The following is a 22,794-nucleotide window of genomic DNA, read 5'->3' as shown; positions in this document are numbered from 1 at the left end:
TTAGTGCATCAACGTGTTTGGAGAGGAAGACTAAGCACTCAGCTTCAGCATGTTCAAAAGCAGACTGGCTACTGGCAGGAGAGAGAGAGGGACCCTGCCTCACTTCATTTCCTGATACACCACAGAGGAACGGCCCATGAGCACAAGGTAAGCGCGGGCAAAATATGTGGGAATTATTACGCACAATATGTACCATGATATCTAGGGTTTTTTTAAGCTGGGACAGACAAAATACACCAGCAACACAGCAGTGCTACATTTAAAAAAGCTGTGAAGTATATCAGAAGTATAATAATTTTTCACAGTTTCTACAGAATTCAACCACTGAGAATGTTATTCAGAGTAGTTTGATGTAAACGCTTTACTGTAGGAAACCGACTCAATCTCTATACAATGATGGTGATAGGAACCAGGGGTCACAATATTTACAATGCAAATATAGCCATTTTATTTACTGTCCAAAACAACCAGTGAATCTACATAACTTATGGGTTTTTATATGTAATGTTGACAATAATAAAATAGTGGTAAATCTGAAAAAATATTTCTTTTGGAGAATATTGCATGTGCATCTCCACCAAGAATGCAATATAAAACACTAACGTCACAGAACTGGCAGTTAACGCTCTCCCCTAAATGTGTTGAGCCATTCAATGGCGTTGCATTAGCAGCAGTTTGAACAACAGCGGTGGCTGGCTTTACATGGCTTGGATGAAGCTTGAAGTGCTAGCCTTCACCTCCAGATGGTAGCATTGTGTGTTTGCGAGAGACCTAGCTAGTGTTTAGAATTGGAAATGACTGAAAACTGGGGAGAAAATTGGGGAAAAATGCCAAAAAAAACCACAAAGCTCATTGTAAACAGTGTCTCAGGCATCAGGCAACATTTCTGTAACCATTTCATGTCATTCTAACTTTCTGTGAAGTAGCTTTCAGAGGCACTAAGCTCTTCATCTGGTTCCTATCACTAAGTAAATTTCTCTAGAATGGAGCATTTTACATCAGACAACTCTGAATGACTGTTTATTTTAAAAAGTTAATTATACAGAGATTTTGAAAAACTCCCCTTTAAGAATGAGCAGGAGAAAAATCAAACAATAGGTAAAAAATATACACTGGTAAAAAGGTAATGACACAAAGGGACTGATATCCAATCAGCTGCCTCTTACTATGCATGTTATTCTCTTACCATACAACGGTGGTAAATAGTGATGCATCGATACCAAACTCTGTAACTCAGTAACTGCAGGAGTCACATCCAAGGTGCTCACTTGTGGAGTTTTATGTCTTGCTGAAGTCTTTTTGGCTAGTTGAGCTGTAGCTGAATGTTGATTAGCCAGTTGAGCTGAAGTTGAATGTCCTCTAAAGTCAGGCATACACTGTTCTTTGGTGACTCACACGGTACACAGTACAGTTGAATAGACTGCCATGTACGGACAAAGCCTACCATTTATACACTTACACTGTATAAAAACACTTGGTCTGACCTGCACAACACAAGTGACTGGCTATGTGAAAGGCAGCCCCTACAGATAAATTTGTCTATGGACAATTTCCAATAAAGCTGTTTCATTCAAAACAACACTGCGTACCCAGGTACAAGCAAACACGCTGAGAAACTGAGCTACAGCAGCTCGGTTAACCACACTGAAATGCACACAGTAGGACAAATCTCTACAGCATATTTTACAAAGACAGTTTAAAAATCTCCATATTAATTATTGTTGTTATTTATACCTTGAAACTCTTCAGTCAAACAGAATAAAGTCGGTATATACGGACTGTTGACTTTTTGCCTCAGTTTTGTTAACCTACGTGGTTGCATCAGTATTTTGAGGAAAATGTTTGTGATTGTGATGGTGTGTTTAAAACAGGCTAAAATCACTCAGTGTTTTCTAGATGGGAATATACTGTTGACGCTGTCAACTACATTTCACTGTGCAAGCAGAACCACATTCAATGCCAGATTTAGCTGTTTGTTTATTAACACTGTAGTGTACACTCGACCTACGTCACATGGTATTAGGTTGTATCGGGTGTTACTATTATGCATTATGAGTACGAGTAAATGAGCATGGTATCAAGCCAATACCCGATACCAGTATCAGTACTGATGCATCCCTAGTTGTAACTGTTTATATGCTTTCTATAATGGGTCTATATCTGTCTATTTGTGATACATTCACTTGTTCAGTGCTCTAGAAGTACTGAAGATACCCATAGTATAATCGGAAAAGTGTATCCTGATGTAAAATTATCATGATAGGAATAACATACCATATATCATGAGGTCACCAAACCATCAGCTCAATGCTCTACGCCTGTTCTCTCAGTCCTTTGCCCTATCAGTAAAATGTCTAAGGCGTTTTTGCTTCTGTCTTTCTATTGTAACGTAGTTATCTTTATAAATCGGCCAACATTTCCATGGCTGGGAATGACTGTTTGAATATACAGATATCCAAACTGAAGTATCTGTTCACTTAACTGGGTTTTAAAATGAGGCATGCATTGGTTGTAATGAAAAAATGAAATAAATATTGCATTAACTTGTAATATTTTGTAACTGTGAGTGCAATGTAGAACTGAAGAGAATGTCAGGAGTTAAAAGAAATTGATAAAGCATCTCTCACTGAGTGAAATGGTGATAGTTATGGAAATTTCAAACAAAAAGACAAGCTGTGTAAGTCATTGTTCTGTACTGATATTGTGCTAAATCACATCCACCTAAAACACACAAATCACCAAATCAACCAAATGATCAGGTACAGCTCTTATACTATCTGCAATAAGAAACAATGTTAAAACTGGGTTCTTGTTTTTTAAATTGTAACGATATAAAACATTTTCTAAATTGACTGAACAATCAAGTACAGATCAAATCAAGCTAGTGCACACAATAAACAACTGTTAAACCTTTATTATTTTGTTCACGGCAACATCAGAAATTGGGATGTTTTAAAACTATTTTTGTAAATATGCGGATATTTCAACAGGGCATGTCTATTTATACCTCATTATTTACGTGTGCTTCAATTTCGCTTCTATCCATTCGATCACTCATGCCCCCCCCAATCTCTCCACCTCTCCCTTCTGGCCTGCGTCTTTCTCTCTATTTAGACTCGGAGTGCTCTGAAGGACGTGGGTGTTGACAAAGCCCATCTCCAGCTCGAGGTCAGGGCTTTTACTCAGAGAGAGCTGCTGGGAGAGCACTTTCGTACAAACGTCACCGTGGTGGCTTTCAGACACGGAAATCTTCCCTGACTCATTAAACTATATGCAGCCCTAATTTCTTGAAAGCACAACAGAAGTCATCGCTTTCTATCTTAGTCCCTGGTTGCATTTGTTTGATGACCCTGCACCACAAAACAAGGTTGATAAGCACAGCACCACAAAGTGGAGCAAATTGGATTACACCACAACTGAGCTTTCAGGACCACTTGCGCGCAAACACAGCCAAACGAACAACAAACTGGTCAGATCAGCCTAAAAGGGCTTTCAGAATGACATGTGGGACTTTTCTCCAGGAGGAGCATTGCTATTGGACAGTTAAGGCATTTTCATCTCAAAAATCCAGATGGGTACTCCCAAAGGAAAGTAAAGAAAAGTTAAACAGCATTCTGAATGCAAAAATACTGATTTTATTTTAGCCCTTGACAAATATGGAAACATGCTACAGCACTGGCATAATTTCCTTTAAATGTTCTTAAAAAATAGACATTTAAAAGTAATTATGTTTGTGCTGTCTGTGTTTTTTTCTGTATTTGTGATTTGGCCTATTTTTTATATCAAAGAAATAAAGAAACATTCAAAGGTTCATATGTGATGAATTTGCATATTGCAGTGATAAGGCACTCAAAAAAAATGATGAAAATTAGCCATGGCATCAACCATAGTGGTCCCTTTTTATATTGTGGTAGCCCTTCATTATGCCCGTCACCATTTGAGCTCTTCACTTTTGAGTAAATTCACAACTGGTTTTGCCTTCTTAACCATCTGCATATATGTGTGTGTGTGTTACCTTCTTCTCCATCAGCTGCAGTTGTTCTTTATAGAAAGCAGCCAGATGCTTCAACTCAGCATCTTTCCTCGCCAGTTGCTTTGCCTTGGAGACACAGAACAAAGAGAGAGAACCAATGAGACACAGATAGAGACACTTACAGCTATGTAATCTCACTCTCTGACATTTCTCATTAAACTGAGTTGTATTCCAGGTGTGCTTTTATCAGAAATTCAGTGTGATCTTATACCCCATTCCACATTACTACCTCAAATTTCTGCAAACACTTTTCACTCTACATGACTTGTTCTGCAATGTTCTGGAATGTCATTCTCACCGAATATAAATTAATACAACTCCCCCACCAATATCTGGACAACTGGCAAAACTAATGTAGTGTGAAAGAGGCTTCAGGGCCATGTTTGGAACCTTACAGCTGATGAACTGATGGATTTTCTCATGTAGTATGTTGACAGCTGTGTAACAGTCCCAGAGGAACTGGCTGATCTGAAACCAGTTCATGTGCTCTTGAGGTGGGTCATGTTCTGGTGTGGCTCTTCCAAACAGGTCTTGGATTCAGCCCAAAAGCAGAAAGAAAACTACACAAGCTGTCTGTTTGCATGGCAACATCCACCAGTCACATGGTATGAAGTCGAAGTATGAAGCAAGGTGTACCTGAGAGACTGAAGCTACCTTAAAAAGCCATCCAGCACATAAAGATCTTTGCAGCAAGCAGGAGGAGAACAGAAACGAAATGATTAAAATGGGGTAAAGCAAGCAGAGCACAGACGCAAGACAGCCAATTCTACTGAGAGACACAGAAAGAGAAAGAGACAAAGACATTGAGAAAGAGAGCATAAAGCAACCAATAAATGAGAGACAATGCAGTTAACTAAGGGTGGGTGATGTTTCCCGTTACACAATACATATGACAATATCTCGTTTTACTGAGGTTTGATAAGTTGGGACAGGAAAGAACTGCAGCAGTGCCACATCTAAAATACTACCAAAAACTATGAGTACAGTGATTTGTATTCAGTGTTTTACATCCTGCCCTGCACTAAATCCAATTAAACAGGGCTACTTCCTGCTCTCTTTGTGATGAAATGCACAGTTTGTCAGTATTTAAAAGGGACCAGTCACGTTGTCTTACTTAGAAAAAGCAGAATGTAATGTTTTTTATTCTAAACGTTTTATTAGAGGCCTGGAATATTGAGTAAGTCACTATGCCAACTTGTGAAGAAAGAGAAGCCAATATTTATTGCATACCGCTCAAAGGCCCAATCCCATTTCTTATTTTTACCCTTACCCCTTGTTTTTGAGTGTCACCTTGCCCCTTGGAACTGAGTTAGAAGAGGCAGTGGTTGAAATCTTCTCCTACAAAATGGGACCCTCAAATAAAGAAGAACATTACTTCATTAACAGGCTACTAGCGGTGCTCTATAGGCGACCCTGTCAGTCTGCAGTGATAGCAGAGGTAAAATTCAGCAACCTCACGGCTGGGCTTTAGTTAAATTTAGGGCATCATATGCTTTCAAAGAGGGGGGTTGTGACAATTATTCATTACTGCCCATCCCTAATTCTTCAGTGATATGAAGCTGAAGCCAGCTTCTCATCCACCTTAAATGATACAGCAGTTCTGACACCTGAGGCGCCAGAGTGTAACTGCTGCACCATTTAAGGTGGAACAGGACATTTAGCTAGATAGCTACTATCAGCAGTCCACTAGTGATTTTTGATGCTTGTTATAAAGAAAAGGACCCTAATACATTGAAATGACATTAAACTAAGATAATACAGTGGTTCTTGGTGGTAAGTTTTTAACAGAGAAAATACTCACATTTGTGGTTTTCTTTGGTAACCTGCGCAGCCAACTTGTCGGTTTTTCCTTTTTTCTCATTTCACTCCATTTGGAGTGTTCCTCTGAAAAACCTCCGTTTGGAGGGCCATGTAGCCCTAACACTTCACCATACCCCTCCATCACAATAACAATCGAGATACCCTACCTTTAGACACGAATGCGCAAATTGGAGGGGCAGGGCTAAGTGGTAGGGGCGAGGGGTGAAATGGGATTGGGCCAAAGACTGTAAAAGAGGTAATAGTTAAAAGGTCGCACCTCCCAGAACTGCTACGAAACACATCTTTTTTATTCAAAGAAACAATGGCAGGTGTTCAGAACATTTCAAACCTGAAGGTTTCAAGAAGCATTTTAACGTTAGACTTGAAGCCAGCATCAAAACCAGACTGGAACTTTATTATTTTACTACTTAACTAACTTCAGTATTTCTATGGACACTCGAGTGAGACAGAAAACCAGGCTGCTTGCTTTTTTCCTCTGAAGTGTCTGTGACACAGCACTTTCTGACAAAATAATAGACAAACCTGACTGTTCCCCTTTAAGTACTGAGGATGTTAATGATGCTCAGAAAAGTAGATTGTGGCATAACTTGGCATGATACGATAAACACTGTCATATGCCCCACCCCTACTGTTAACTCAATAGATGTAGCAGAATTCAAGGCCCAGGTAAAATGTTATGTAATGTAATAACATGTTTGCTATTGACAGATGAAATTCTACTTTCCAAAGTCAGGAGGATTACAACAGGGGGTCAAAAATGACAGGACTGAATTACAGCCCTTACGCCCACATTGTACTTTGTTTCAAATCTATGATCCGTTTTCATGTTACTGACCCATTATTACTGTGCTAGAAATGCATGTATATGAGTACGCGTGTAGCCTCGTCCACTGGAATGACACCTGTAGGACTGTCATCTAATGCCTGTGTGACACATAAATGAAACGCCACACAATGGCCTGGCTTTCAGAGGCTGCACACACACACACACACACACACACACGTAATTACATAGAGTGTAATCATATTGCCCATTTTTCTTCATTCAGTTAGTGTTTGCTGGCAGAAAGGTTCCATTCACTCTGCTATGCAGATGATGTGCAATTTTCTAGCTGAATAGCTCCAAGTGTTGTGATGGAGGTGTCATCTGTTTGCGTGCGTGTGCGTGCGCGCAAGTGTGCCTATGTGTGTGTGTGTGTGTGTGTGTGTGTGTGTGTGTGCGCGCTCGCACTTCCATTCTGTTATAATGCACAATGAAAACATGCCATTTGAATAAAGAGAGAGAAAAGTAAGATTAACAGGGAGCAGCTTCTGCTTACCCAAGCGTTCAGCTCAGCTGGCTGCTGCAAAAAAGCGAGTGGGGGGGGGTTGGGGAGTAGGGGGTGTCGGAGGATGAGAGAAAATGAGACAGAGAAAAAGAGGGATATTAAAGTGTAAGAAGACAACGAGGGAGAGGAAAAGAGAGAGCGTCAAACGGATCGGGAAGGAGATATTGAGAGAAGATATAATGAGAGAACGAAGAAACAGGGTGGGAGAGAGAGAGACACAGACAGAGACAGAAGGAGAATGAGAGAGAGAGAGAAGAGCATGTTAGGTTGGGTTAGGCGCTGATTCATGGCGCTGTTGTGCTAATATGGCTGCTAGGCTGTGTAAGATTTAGCACTGACAGAATAAAAGGGTTAAACGGAGCGACTGAAATATCCCTTCATGATTAAAGGAGTAGATCACAGCTCTCCCTGCTCTAATAAAAAGGAGAACATAATGTAATCTGCACAAAAGAGATTTTTCTCCAGGCGTAGCCAGAGCAAGTCTTACCGTCACCAGTGGAAAACTCACAGAGAGAGAGAGAGAGAGAGAGAGAGAGAGAGAGAGTGTGAAAGAGAGGAGATTCTGGTGAAAGGATTAACAGTATTACATTAAAGCTACCAGTATTTGAGATTACAGATGGCAGATAGGCATTACTCCTGTGCTAAAGACGTTTTACCATGTAGTAAAGAGATATTAGCTGCATGTATTATATGTAATGTATTATATTACTACATATCTGCTCTGCTCAAGCTCTGAACTCAGCAGTTCCAGTTGTGCAATGTGTGTATGATAGCATGTATGTATCTTTCAACATGCTCATGCAGGCATTATCACAGAGAACAGGACCATTTATCTGGACTTATCAACACGATTTTAGAAACGCTTCTGACAATCAAACCATTTGAGAAATTCAGAGGACGCTCACCAGAGTGCTGAACAGAGAGAGAGAGATAGAGAGAGAGAGACGGAGGGAGAATCTTTAAGAGGCTATTCAATTCACTACCTCTCCAAAAAGACTACTCTACAAAAAACTGTGTGAGAGAGAGAGAGCAAGACAGACAGAGAGAGAGAAGACAGAGAAAACGAGAGTGAACAAGAGAGTCAGAGAGCAGAGAGGAATTGAGAGAGAGAGAGAACATAAAAAAGCAGCTATTCAAATCACTGTTCAAAAAGTTGGCAAGACAAAAAGTGAGAGAAAGAGAAACAGAGATGAGAGAGAGAGAGAGAGAGAGAGAGGAGAGAGAGAAACAAGTAGAGAAACAAAGACGAGAAAGAGAGGGAGAGATACAAAGAGAGACAGAGAGAGAAGAGAGAGCGCTAGGGAGGGAGAGACAGTGAGAGTAAGGCAGAAAAAGAAAGCAAGAGAGAAAGAAAGAAGCAAGAGAGAGCAAGACAGAGAAGAAGAGAAGACAGAGAACGAGAGTGAGCATGTGAGACAGAGAGCAAAGAAGAAAGACAGAGAGACTGAGAGATGAGAGGCAGAGCAGGAGAGTCAGACAGAGAAAGAGAGAGACAGAGAGAGACAGAGTGAGAGAGAGAACATAAAGTGACTATTCAAACCACTGTTCAAAAAGTCGGCAAGACAAGAAGTGAGAGAGAGAGAGAGAAAAAAAAGATGAGAGAGAGAGGGTAGAGATACACAGAGAGTGAGACAGTGAGAGATGGAGGAAAAGAGAGGGAGAGTGAGACAGTGAAAGAGGGAGCAGGAGAGAGACAGTGAGAGAGGGAGCAAGAGAGAGAGAGGGAGAGAGAGAGAGAGAGAGACAGACAGTGAGAGAGGGAGCATGAGAGAGAGAGAAAGAGAAAGAGAGTGAGAGAGAGAGAGACAGTGAGAGAGGGAGCAAGAGAGAGAGAGAGGGGACAAGAGAGAGACAGTGAGTGAGGGAGCATGAGAGAGACAGAGAGAGGGAGCAAGGAAGGGGGAGAGAGAGAGAGAGAGAGAGAGAGAGAGAGTGAGAGAGGGAGCAAGAGAGAGAGATAGAAATAGAGTAAGATACATAGAGCAAAAAGAGAGAAAGCAAGATAAAGAGAGAAAGAGACAGAGACATGGGTGGAAAATAGAGTCAGACAGAGAGAGTGCGAGGCAGAAGGCAGAAAGACAGATGTAGAGAGAAAATGAGAAAGAGGAAGAAAGAAAAACAGAGAGCAAAAAAAGAGAGAGAAAGAGAGAGAGAGAGAGAGAGAGAGAGAGAGAGAGAGAAACGAGGTAAAGTGAACCTGCCAGTCTGACTACATTTGACAACTTTAACTTTCACACAATACATTTTAACAGAATTTAAATACAATCGTGAAATTTCTCTAAGATGAAAACCTTCAGGAATCATTTCTCTACTTTCGCTTATTCACTCTTTCTCTCTCTCTCTCTCTCTCTCTCTCTCTCTCTCACTATCTCTCTCTCTCTCTGTGGAATTCCTCCAGTTGACAGGCAGCACGTTCTCCATTCTCTGTCTCTCGCCTCAAGCAATCGCTCTCTCTCTCTCTCTGTCTCTCTCTCTCTCCGGCTCACAGCTAACAAGCGACGCTACGTCGAGCATGGCAAAAACCTTCTCTCTGCATGCATTTAAATCTCATCAACACCATTCCCTCTCTCTCTCTCTCTCTCTCTCTCTCTGTATCACAAACACTTATTCCTTCTGCCTCCTGTTTCTGAAGTTAATCATTTTTTTCTTTCTTGCTGTTTGGGTTTTTATGTGTGCATGTGTCACTGAGTCATCTTATTCTTACTAAACGGAGCAGCTACTGACAAGAAAAGCTTAAAAATTCACTGGCTGGATATGTTTAAAAGCAAGAGCTGCTGGGTTAACTTCATATGATGGATGAATACAAAGACCAATATCTACCAGAGAGAAGCAGAAGCCTGAGAGAAAAATGGATAGATTCCAGAAAGGAATGCGAAAGGTAGAGCATCTGTGACTGGCAGAAAAAAAAGAAAGGACGGAGATGAGAGTCAGAGGATGGAATATAATCGTATTCGTCCAGTTTTGCTGTTACGGGCCCCTCCTTACATTCCAACACTTGAAAAGACTGAAAATCAAATGCTTTTGCTGCCATCTAGCGGCATTAAAAATGACTCAGACACACCCAAGCCTTTCTGCCGCAGCCAAAGCACCAGTAGTGATCTGATCAGGCAGCGAGCGCGTAAACACCCAATTTATGCATCACAAAGTTTCTCTATTACAACCTGTAATGGAAGGCAAAGTCTCACCGGTAGATAATAAAACTAGCTCTGGTACGAATGTGACCATTAACTAGTATTGACGTCTCTGTCTGTGGATGAGAAAGCTAATATAATCAGCCACGGTGAATAGCCTCATTACAAACCTGCACCATTACAGACAAGCACAGGAGAAGAAGAAGCGTCCTACACTCAATAATCATTACGCTCACTTAGCGCCAGGCAGAGAAGAATGACATGGAGTGAATCAATTTTAAGTGAAGGGGGAGGCAAAAAGACTCAAGAGAAGGACAGATGGTTGGAGATTGTTTTTACATCTATTTAGTTTACTTCAAGGGAAATTAGTGGACTGTTTGTGTGTGTTTGTGTCTCACCAGGTTCTGTGCTTTCTCCAGCTCCTCTGTGGTCCTGGCTCTCTCTCTGAGCACAGCAGGGTTCACATCATCTCCCCCTGCCTCTCTCTCTCTGCGGGCGAGCCGCGCCAACTCCTCCCTCACCAGAGCCTGCTCGCGCTCATACCTGCAACACACGCAGCAACAATCACTACCAGACTACAGCGAAAAAGGACACTTATGACAACTACAGACCTCCTGCATCTCCTGCATACATCAGCAACTGGCACTGTTTTGCCCATCAGAATGACACAGTGCAGCGTACTGTAGACAACTACACAACACAAGATAGGGTTCCAACAACTGTGTGCACAATTTACCATTGATAAAATGAAAAAGTGTACAAATTTTGCAGTTTGTTCCCCACAAAATGATACAATGCTTTACGTAATAACTTTCCTCCAACATAATAGTTTCTTCCAAGAATAGCTGTTGCAGAGGTCTTGCTTTATCTAGAGATGGCATATCTGCATCAATCTGTATCAGTGCTGGATATACTGGATCAGATATGGGAACGTAACAAATCTAGCCTGAAACAACATATAATAATATACTAATAATACTCACACTGTGTCATGTCATATCATACTTTATTGATCCTACACGGTAAACAGGTAATTTCGCTGCCTAACTGCACCCAGTCTGGAAGCATCAAAGCAGAGCAGCACTGCCTGGGTCATAAGTGCCTTGTCCAAGACCACAAACAGGCAATCTGGTCAGTCCTGGGATTTGAACCTGCAACCTTCTGGTTACTGCCTCACCTCTTGGCTAACTTGGCTATTGGCCTAGTTTTTAGCTGTGTATTTCTTTCTGCGGGAAGTGTTTGATTAGTTTATCGTCATCTTTAGTGAAGGGCTTCAATTAAAAATAGATCATTTTAAACTAAGTACCTTTAGCCCTTGTGTGGTGTTCAGATCTGTGGGACCCATTTTCAGTGTTTACCAAAAGAATAAAATGATGCAATGTATTATTATTTTAACCTCAGATTCCTTGGTGTTTGCTCATTTTCTATGAAGAACATATAATATATCACATTTTCAGTGACTTCACACTGTACACCCCTCACACATTTATACTACACATGTGGTGTTCGGTGAACCTGCGGGGAATAAAAGTGTGGAGGTGCTGTGCCCCTTCACTCGGTTCTCCTCCTGTCTGTGTGTGTATATGTTTGTATATGTGTGCATGTGTGTGTGTGAGGGTGGACAACATGGACAGGCTGCTGACAAGCTACAAATGTGGTGCGTCCCAAAGACCCACTGAGTAACAAAAACATGAACACCACACAAGGGTTAAAAGAATAAAATATTGGACTGGCATCGATCAGTGCTCAAGGTTCAATACTGGTATCAGTATCAGAAAATTAACAGTTGTTTCATGCCATCTCAAGCTTTACTGAACAAAAAAAGTTGTGCTTGGCACATTTCAATCAGGAATTTCATCACTCACAAATTTTGTACTACCTATATACAGCTGCAGTAAAAAATTAGTATGCCTCTTCAAGAAAATAGCTAAAAATACAATATTATAAATCCGCCACTGTGCATAATAAAGAATAATGCAATACTAATACTTACATCAGAACTGCATTTTTTCTGCATTGATACACACACACACACACACACACACACACACACATACATACACATATATATATATATATATATATATATATATATATATACACATATATATATACACATATATATATACATATACACACACACACAATTCCATGAAAGTTCCCCATAGTGATGTATGTTTGTTGTAACAAGAGCCAGTACTGCTTCACACATTTTATACATAGCACTGAGAGTGAGAATAGTCATCAGGTGTAAAGTATTTTTACAGGCTCGTAGTTAAAGATAGAGCAGTTTTTGAGCTGTGCATGTGGGAGTTCTGTAATTGGCCATTTAGTTAAGATAGATGTTCTCCACATGGGAGAGCAGCATTCAAGCTCAGTACATGGAAGCACTCGTTGAGCTTCTAAAACCCATAAAATCAGACTGTCAGTCTAATTTCGTCACTCTGGTACATGAGGTAATTTGATTCATTATGACTTCATTATGCCACTGCAGCTCTCAACAATGAGTTAATCACAATAGCTGTAAGAATACAATTTATTGTGTAGTCTATATAGCAAATTTGTAAACTAAATATATGCATTATAATAGCATCTTTTTTGCTATCAAAACATTTGTGCTATCTAAACATTGTATAAAACCTCTCAAATGGACTATATTCTACAAACTACATTCCACCAAAACAGACATCGTATGGTACTATTCCTCAACAGAGACTGTGTTTATTTTTCTACTGGCTTTCTTCCCAGAAATTCTAGGAAAGAATAATGGAACTCTTCTGGCCCACTTGCCTATCTCAGTCAGCCTTCAACACAGATAAGTTAAAGGCACAGCCACTGGTTGGTTTAACTCAGAGTGCCTTTCTGGGTTTTTTTCCTGAATTCTACAGGGGTACAGGATTTGTTTGTGAACAATCACTATTCTTCAACATTTGGGGATCTATGAAATGCCTGCATTATAACCTAATCATGCAGGAAATCATTACCTGGCCATAATATGCTGTGATGTTTTATTGCCATTAAACAGCAGTGATAGGTGAAAAAGTATTTTGAAATACACTGTATGTAAACATATCCAGACACCCCAACTCATTAGTGAATTCACCTGACACAGGCATTTAACTTTAACTACAGAGGACTTGTATAATCTCAATGGAAAAGCACTGACAATAGAATGGGATGCTCTGAAGCAGCCATACACGAGCCTAATTACACCATGTCCAATGCCATGCGTGGGCTAGAGGGTTATAAAGCCCCTAGCATTGGGCTGTAGAGCAGTGGAAATGCATTCTCTGGAGTAATGGAGCCCCATCCAGTACCTCTGGGATGAGTAGGAGTGGTGTTTGTGATCCAGAATTAACCAGCCAGCATCAGTGGCTGACATCATTACTGCTCATGGCTGAATGCAATTAAATCCCCATAGCAATGTTCCAACATCTAGTCCCAGGTGAGTTGAGACTGTTGCCGCAAAGGGGGACAAACTGCCCATTAATACCCCTTCAGAAGAACTGTTGCATAAGCATGCATCTACAAACCTGTAAATTCAAAGTACAGACTGTTTGTTGATTGGCCTCAGCTTTGAAGGTTAAAGGCTATTTGCTTAAAGGGTCACTGAGACACATCAGTAATGAGAAATTGTCATGGCAACACTGACTACAGTCACTCTCTATTGACATTCTTAGCAGGACCAATGGTGCAGAAATGATGAGAGATGCTGTGTTTGGATCACAGTGAAGTCCTTCACTCACACAAAGACTGATGATGTCACAATGCAGATGCACCATAGGCAACCACATTATTACAGCTGTGATGTAATTACAGAACTCTAAAGAGTGTTAGGTGCGGAATTCAGAAATCTGAGACACTTACACATCTCCTCAAGCTCTCTTCACATAAACAGCCCTTATAATCAACACCAAGAGATTTCTGACCTGATTTGAATCTGTCATGGTTTAAACTCAGAGTTCAAACTCACAGCTGCTGTGGAGGAACATCATAACAGAGAACAATAAGGGCAAGTTAAATTCTCACACTCCCACTGTGACAAGACTTATATTGATTTGAATAAGATTAAATACAAATTTAAACATATTAATAAGTATGATACAGAAGTACTGAGACAATGAGGTCAATTTTGTCTAATGTTCACAGTACACTTTACTTCGCTGAGGTGATAGAGTAGCATTAAAGTACTGTTACTTCAGTGAAATAAAATAAATACTGACTGAGTAACTTACAGAACTGCAGCAGAACTTCTTAGTACATTCAGCATCTATCAGCATCAGCACTGAAGCTTGTTAGTCTCTGTTCTTTTCTTTTTGAAAATCCTTGAAAACAAACCGTACTGCACTGCCCTTTGAAAACATTTTCACGATACACGATACGCATCATGATGTTTTGACACACCTACACAATGCACTGGTAGTGCCACATTTAAAAACAGCTGTAAAAAACTCTGGATTCAATGATTTTTATTCAAATTTTCACATTATGTACTGCATTAAACCAGTTAAACAGGACTAATTATGTTACCCGTTATTGAAACGTGCTGTTTGTTCTTTAAGTACTGATAATATCCACAGTATGTCAAGCAAAGCTCATTGTGTTCCATGATATTAAAATTTATCATGATATGAATAAAATATTGTCGACCCTATTTTGGTACATGAATCTGTACAAAGGTTATAAGTGGAACAAATGTGGAACTAAACAACAACAAACAGACAAACTGATGGAATAAACAAGAACACTTCAGTGGGTGCTGAAAACTGTAAGTATTTACACAGAAAATGACGATGTATAATTCAGAACGGGAGTATAGACAGGTGTTCATATTCAGGGGGGCAATGCATGCATGAAGCTCAGGAGACATTCGTGACTCATGACTTGTACCACTAATATGATACAACTCATCCTAAAGGCACTGCATGGAGCTCCATCACTCCAGAGAATGCAGTTCCACTGCTCCACAGCCCAATGCTGGGGGGGGCTTTATACCCCTCTATCCGATGACTGGCATCGAGTATGATGACCTTAGGCTCATGTAAAAGTAGCTGAATTCCTACAAACATTTTCCTACAAATATCTGAACACAAAGGAATATGAAGTATCATTGAGGATGGCTGGACTCAACAACACTACTGTACTGTAAATCTATATCTACTGGCATTTTCCACTGGTCAGTATGGCACAGCACAGTACGATTGCAATTCCCCACCCAGAACTATCTGTAGCCTAATCAAGTATCTGTGTCCGTTTCCCACGACAGAACAGAACTTTGCATACTTTTGCTGTTATCTTTAGCTTGTCACATGATTTCTCACACGAATCTAGTGTTAACAGTAAACATAAACCACAGTCCCAACAATGGAGGAGCTTCAGGCTTTGATTTACCTTTAACTCTGCATTTGGTTTTATGTGAAGTCACAGACAGTGATACTGGCTAGCTAGTTTTGTTTTCTTGTTTTTTTAAATAATGGTTATTTGACTCCAGTTACACTGAGCGATGATGCTGTCACAATTTCAACTGACCAGTCAATAGTTTGCACCATTTCTAGCCCCACCCATACGTTCTGGCCCGGTATGCTTGGTACCTCAGTGAGAAGGGTGATGAAATTTAGCACTGGTACTCAGGCACTGTGCAGTTAATTTGGTAGTCATTTGGTAAAATGATGGCAAAATACCCAATCATGAATTTTAATCATAACGTACTGCATTGCCCAAAACACAAAATATTAGCCAAGGGCTGCTTCTTTGTTCCAAGACATGTAGTTTGCAGGACTGGCACAGTATTCTGGAAGTGAAGTATGACAGGTTGGTGCTCACCCCTATTATTAAGGGAGCTAGTTTGTTTCCAAGCACTCTGAAGAGCTGCACAATGCTGTGTGCAACCAAGCTTTTAAGGGAGGCTGGAGTACAAGATCATATCAAACTACCACAGACCACCACAATTCTTCCCCTGCCAAACTGCCCAGACTTGTGGGACTGACACGCCATCACCATTAGCGCACTGAAAAACACACTGGATCACAACGGTCTACCACTAAAGACGAATAAAGTACTTTAACGAACCACATTTTGTCATCACACAGCTTTCTAGAGACCACAGCCTATTTCTACAGCTTCTAAAATCTCTCACTAGGGCCATATCTTGTTTAAAACCCACAGCACGGACAGCTAGACAACGTCACCCTGTCTCAGATGGCTTCAAATCACTATAGACCACTGCAGACCACAGATGACTTCCACAGAACACAAGCACTAACTTACCCAGACAGTTACCGACCACATCACTTAACTAAAAACTTTATTTGACCCTCACAAAACCCCATTTATGCTCAACATCTGGACCACACCACTGCAGACAATCCATACTAGGGCTGAATGATCTGAGGAACATTTCTAACTGCGATTTTTCTGACTACTATTGTGACTGCTATTTAAATCGCGATTATTTTCTATAAATTGAGGTTCGGATCAGTTTTCCCTCTTAAAACTTAAGACGTTTTTAAAATGTAGGCTATACGTTAAAAATTGCAATTGCACTTCCTTAAATTGCACTTTTGATATAAAAATGATTATCTTTCAGTCCTACTCCATATACTAAACACAGTGTTAGGGTAAATGGACACACTGACCGTTTCCTTAGTTCCTCCTGCATATCAGCTGGAGAAGGTCTGGCTGCACCTGTAAGACATACCATGAGCATTCATTAAATGAAATGTAACCACACACTGCATCATGTCTGTTATAATAAATACAAAGGCTGCACAATATAAGGAAAATACTAGGATTGTAAATATATTGCTACACAACATAATTTATTTTTAAAATATTTTTAAAATTATTTTTACATAAAACCTTGATTCGACAAAACTCCAACAGAAACACTGATCTGGAACTGTAAATGGTCAAGATGCTCATAGTACACAGTACAAAAAAACATTAAGACTGGGTAGGGGGCTCTTTTGCACAGCAAAACCTTTTGCTATATCTGTACTGCAAAGGCCAAGATCACAATAAAGATACATAAAATCAGGGTAAAGACCTCAATAAGCTCATCTACCCTGTAAGCTCACCTGCAATTTGAATGTAAAATGAGTTTAAAATAGGAGAATTTGAAAAAAAACGTGTATCTGATCAATTAAACAAGCATCTTCTTCAGTTGTTACTGTGAGTTTTGAGCCAACAGCTTTCTTTTTGAGATATTTCTGTGAATGTTGTGGAAGGTTGTGGAATGTGGAGAGACCACCATTAAAACTTAAAATGTGATCCTAGCAAGAAAAGGTTGGTATACTGTTGGGCAGTGGTTCTCAAATCAGGTCATAAAGTCTCACAGATGGTCCACAGACCTGCTCTTTCCCTCTGCATTGTAAGTTGGGTTGGAGCAAAACTGTGGAATGTCTGGGGTGTCTGAGGACCAGTTTGAGAACCACTGACGTAGTGGGTAATACTGCTGCCCATTAGGTTGGCTGGTGTTGGACTGGGCCTGGGCAAGCACACCGGGCCCCACCAATAAGGATCCACGTTTGCCTGTGTAGGTTGATTAAACTGTAAGTCACTTTGGACATGTCTGTCAAATGTGTAAATGTAAGAAACATTTTTTTGGAATTATGTGGAACATACGAGGAAAGTATTGATAATATTCACAGTACTATAGAGATTAATGAGTAAATTAATTACCTATATAAAAGTGTGGCTTAAGATTTAGATATGTAATGTTACATCCCATTTCAAAAGATAGCTTTGTTGAGTTGGCGGTCATGACCAATAGCAGTCAGGACAGTCTGCTATAACTCAAAGAGAAACTCATCACAGTGGTGTTAAACCATAGCACTTACAGCTCTATAATTTTATAGCAGTTACTGATGTGGTGGGCTTAAAGAGTGTGCTGTCATAGCTTTTCCAAAAAGGCATGCTAGTTTTTTCTTCAGAAAGACAAACATAACTATTGAAAATGTCAATGCAAATTTGTATCATTATGTTTCTAAAATAAGCAACCAATTAGATATTCAACTTTTTGGGAACTTTTTTGTGTGCTTAAACTCTAACTTGATGTTGCTGGACCCAATAAGCCCACTAATCCATTTCTATTGCATTTGTCAAAAAGATTTTAATAGAAATATAACACATGGGGCTTTTGATCTTTTCCACACACTGGGATACAGCATAAATGTGAGAAGTAATTACAGTGGCTATCTACTCTTGGGTTTGCTGTTCACAAAGTAAATTCAAAATATGACATCCAAATTGAAGCTATTTGTTATCTGGGGTGAAATAAGAAAAAAAGTCATGCTGTTTCACAGCTTTATTTTTCTTATAACGGTTGAATTAAAGCGGCTCCCAACAAAGAACTGAAATATAGAACTTACAAGCCCTTACAAGTTTGTAAGTTAAATGACAGCTTTCACTGAAATTCTTTCAATTGCTACTAAAAACTTTTAAATTACACTTTTCATGCATGGTTGGCTCCAATTTAGCCTGACAACGCTTCACACAGATTTTTAAGTGGTCGGTCTACATCATATTTGAAGTTGTACTGCAAGTTAAACACTGTTCACAAAGTTTACATTCCAACTTTCTTCCCCAACAAATTTTGAAGTTCACGTACAAGAAGAATTATTATGACCTTTTAGTAACACTTTCTATGAATGTCACGTTTGTAAGCATCTATAAACACTTTTATAACATGTTATAATGCATTCATAAAGCATTATAAACATGGTTATAAATCGTTATGAAATGAATTACACTGCATTACACTTTATAGCCATGTTTATTATACATCATGAATTGTTAATATAATGCATTATAAGTAGTGTTAATAACATGTTATACTGTCAGTGCCAAAGTAATCAATCCCAGCTTGGAGAGTGTAAAGACAAACACAAAGTGTATTTACGCCCTGAGATTTCCAGTATTATATTTCTCACCATTGGTGCTGTTAGGACTCTTCAGGGCTTCAGTCCTGAATATTCAGATGCTCCAAACAGGCTGTCCAGCATAGAATTATTGCTACAATGTGCTTTTCTTAACCAGCGTCTCACTTTAAATGTTGTATTGCATCACAGCAAACCAAGTACTCATGAGCCCCTCCCCTGAACCCCCTCTGACATCACACTGAGCATGACGTCACTGTGGAGTGAAGGCCTGGAGATGGAGAGGCGAGACAGTGGGGTGCTGTCATTGTAATTTGTTCCTTCACTGGTTCTAACGTCAAACGCTAAAAAACCTTCACTCTGTAAGATCACTACACTACAGTACAGAAATGCTAATTTCTGCTAGCATTCTACTGGATATGCAGTGTTCAGTTAGTGCCAAGCTAACGGTGGTGTACACTGACTTTCCCATATTGGGTAAAACACTGATGGCAGCACTAGTTTAAACTCTGACATTTGAAGCCTGTAATGTGCTTTATTGTGAATGTTTTAGTGTTTCAGTAAATCCTTCAGTAAATACGTCTATTTGAAGCGTCACTCTTAACACTGGAGGAGGCTTTAGTACAGTACGCCTCACTTTACTTAGAGCGGACAAATACGACTTATGAGCTCTTATAATTTGTTATGAACAGTACTTATGAACAGTACATAATGCATTATGTTAACAATTTATAATGCATAATAAGCATGGCTATAACGTGTAATGCATTTTTAGAAATATTTATAGCCACGGTTATGATGCCTTATGAACGCATTATAACATGTTATGAATGTGTTTATAGATGCTTACAAACGTGACATTCATAAAAAGTGTTACTGACTTTTTTTCCATGTTGCATCAGCTTTGTTCTTTGTATCCATTGCAGGACTGATGCCCATGAACAACACGTTTAGTAAAACAGAACAATGCTTAAACTTATACGGAGACTCTATATTACATAAAACTCCATTTACAGAAATATCTACAGTGTAAAAATGAACAAATAATGAGCAAATACATAAACAAAATAAATGTGATTAGTAGACTGACAAAATGCTGCAATTAGTCAACAAACTGGCTGAGAGGTAAAATGTAGAAAAAGTTGACTGATAATGATTTGCAGTTTAATTGTTTGTTATTAGTCATTCCTCAGTGTTCCTGCAATTTCTGTATTTATGTAAGCCAATCAATTATTAAATATTAAACATCTGTTTTCTGAAATAAACAGTGACTGTATTAATGGGAAGACAAGCTCCTTCTGCCTTTTAAGACAAGTCCAGACTATTCATCTTTTCTGTTCTTCACATCTTCCCTGTTTCAATAGATCTTTTGAAATGTGTTCAGTTATTTTAAAGGAGAGATTAAGATTCTTTTATTTCATTAGCAAATACACCACTACAAAAGGTTGTCCACTTTTTTGGATTTATGAGGGCTAACTGAAGTATTTTACTATATTATGCAGCCTTGACAAATAACATAAAAAGAGAAACCTTTAAAACCAAAAACAAACCTTCTTACAGACAAAATGAAACATCCCTGAATTGGAATTTAGTCATAACTGAAAGCATATAGTGTGTCCAGAATGAAAGAGAGCAGGAGTTTTATGGAGAGATAATGTGTGTACCTGGGTCAGGCTTCTGGCTGTCTGGCTTTGGGGGTGGTGATTTTTCTGAAGACTGACTTGACTCACGCATCCTCTGGAGAACATCATCGGACAACTGAAAACAAACACATGCAATCAAATCACTGCTAAGACAACACAATATCAGAATATCAGTCATACTGCTGGAGATTCAGTCATGCTTTAATTACAGACCCTCTCCATTTACCTAAATGTGTGCTTTCCAGGCGTAGCCCGTGACACAGTGAGCCAAGTGTAAAGTAAAGCCTGCCAAGACAGCTATGAATGCTATCATTAGCTGAGTCTACATTAGAGTTGGCAGTGGGCTCAGTCTATAGCCTGACCCCATATGATACGGGCGGTCACACGAGGTGGTGGTGCGAGATAAGAAGAAGTAAGCTATACTAAACAGGAGTTATGTCTATGCACGGCCAATAAGTAAGAGCATTTTCCAGCATTGCAGTTATTTTTGTACTTTTTAAAGTTACCTGCCAATATACAGTGATCAGCTTAAAAGTTCCATATCAATCTTCCTCACTTTGAAAGAGTTTGATGTAGTATGTGAACACTGTCCTGTACTGTCTACCTCCCAGTCCATATATGGAAACTAAACGGCATCAGCATATAGTCATATAGACAAATACATCCACATATATATTCCACTGTTCAGTCTACAGCAGTTTGGCCCCGCCCATTCACGTTTAAGTCATAATGAGTGTTTTAGCCAGGACTATTTTTTGAGTGATGTGCAATACAGTGCAGCCAATCAGAAGGGAGCTCATTTAAATATATCAGTTTCAAAGGCACAGTAACAAAAACAGCCTGTTCCACTCTAAGGGACAAAGAGAGCTTGTCTGGTAGGTGAAACCACACAAATGTCATAAGTGGACCTCAGGAAAGCACAGGAAAAATGTAGGATACGGGACCTTTAAAAAAATGGCTCAGTGAAAATCTTAGACAATTTCCCAAAAATGTAATCAACAGGCCAAGAAATGTTTGCTTCTTTAGTTTAGCTAAAGGGCTACTGGAGCTACGAAGCTAATGTAGCTAACATTAGCCACCAGGCAATGGAAGTCTGTTACCCAAAATCTTTTAAAATTTTGTGATCCAGCCCTTTAACTGCTTCACACTGCTGTCGTATCATGACATGAACAGCCACACATAATTACTCCACTTACTTAGTCTGAGCTACTTAGTGTTGAAACAGTCACTCAAATGAACAGATTCTAGCACGGAAAGGTTTGTCGTTCCCAGAGTAGCTCAGCGGTTAGCTGAACGTTCAAGTGACCCATTTCACTTTCTCTTTGCTGCCGCGTAGAGGACAGTTGGTGGGAGGAAAAGTTAATTCATTTCTTGTCTGAAATGCTTTACGTCCACTAGCTGTATGCTAACTGCCATTCACAGAGTGAAGAGATGCTGGCTTGTCGACAGCCGTAACAGTCACCACCGAGAAACTGAAAACAGAGTGATCGTAAATGTCATTATGAACTTGAACACAGCACAGCAGTGACATTCCTCGGTTCACCTTAATGCCCTGCAAAACGGTGACGTTCTCCTCCTGGTCCAGGCCGTAAGACACCTTCCTCGTCGTACTTTCTCTGCCTCCCATGTCCTCTGAGTGCCAGCCTGAGAGAAAAAGCACAGTTTTAGCGTGACAGCTGTAGCTAACGCTAGCTTCTCAGGGACTAGGGGTCACTACGCTAAGACGGTACAGTATTCTCGATTCGCATAGGCTGATTAAACAATGTAAAACCCAATAGCTTTTGTATCCGGCGTCACATGATGCTCAAAGTGCTACCTGGGAAATGTATTGAATAGCGGCTGTTCGCTCGAAACGGTCACCTCACAAGCGGACAAAAATCACGTTTGTTTATAGTGAAACAAAACTCGGTAGACAGAACTGAGCCAGATCACAAAGTGAGTTAATACACGTCACGTGGTCAG

At 39.8% G+C, this 22,794-nt stretch overlaps 1 protein-coding gene across 3 annotated transcripts in view; it reads right to left on the bottom strand.

Annotated features, from left to right (window-relative positions):
• chchd6b (coiled-coil-helix-coiled-coil-helix domain containing 6b) overlaps positions 1 to 22,766 on the bottom strand; it is a 44,530-nt gene extending 21,764 nt beyond the window's left edge. The window contains exons 1-6 of one of the 3 annotated variants that reach the window (XM_036571018.1): positions 22,649 to 22,766; positions 22,376 to 22,476; positions 20,854 to 20,947; positions 16,949 to 16,997; positions 10,712 to 10,856; positions 4,016 to 4,099 (exon numbers count right to left, since the gene is read on the bottom strand). In XM_036571018.1, the coding sequence (XP_036426911.1) occupies positions 4,016 to 4,099; positions 10,712 to 10,856; positions 16,949 to 16,997; positions 20,854 to 20,947; positions 22,376 to 22,459 (456 nt within the window). In that variant the 5' untranslated portion in view covers positions 22,460 to 22,476; positions 22,649 to 22,766. Of the gene's footprint in view, positions 1 to 4,015; positions 4,100 to 10,711; positions 10,857 to 16,948; positions 16,998 to 20,853; positions 20,948 to 22,028; positions 22,149 to 22,375; positions 22,592 to 22,648 lie in introns of those variants that run through there. The other 2 variants (XM_036571019.1, XM_036571020.1) reach the window with 2 other exon arrangements.
• Between the last annotated feature and the right edge of the window lie 28 nt (positions 22,767 to 22,794).

The sequence above is a fragment of the Colossoma macropomum genome, unplaced genomic scaffold (assembly GCF_904425465.1).
Source record: "Colossoma macropomum unplaced genomic scaffold, Colossoma_macropomum, whole genome shotgun sequence".
Lineage (NCBI taxonomy): Eukaryota > Metazoa > Chordata > Actinopteri > Characiformes > Serrasalmidae > Colossoma > Colossoma macropomum.
Note: the sequence above shows the minus strand (reverse complement) of the source record. Positions and strands in the feature narration are given on the sequence as shown.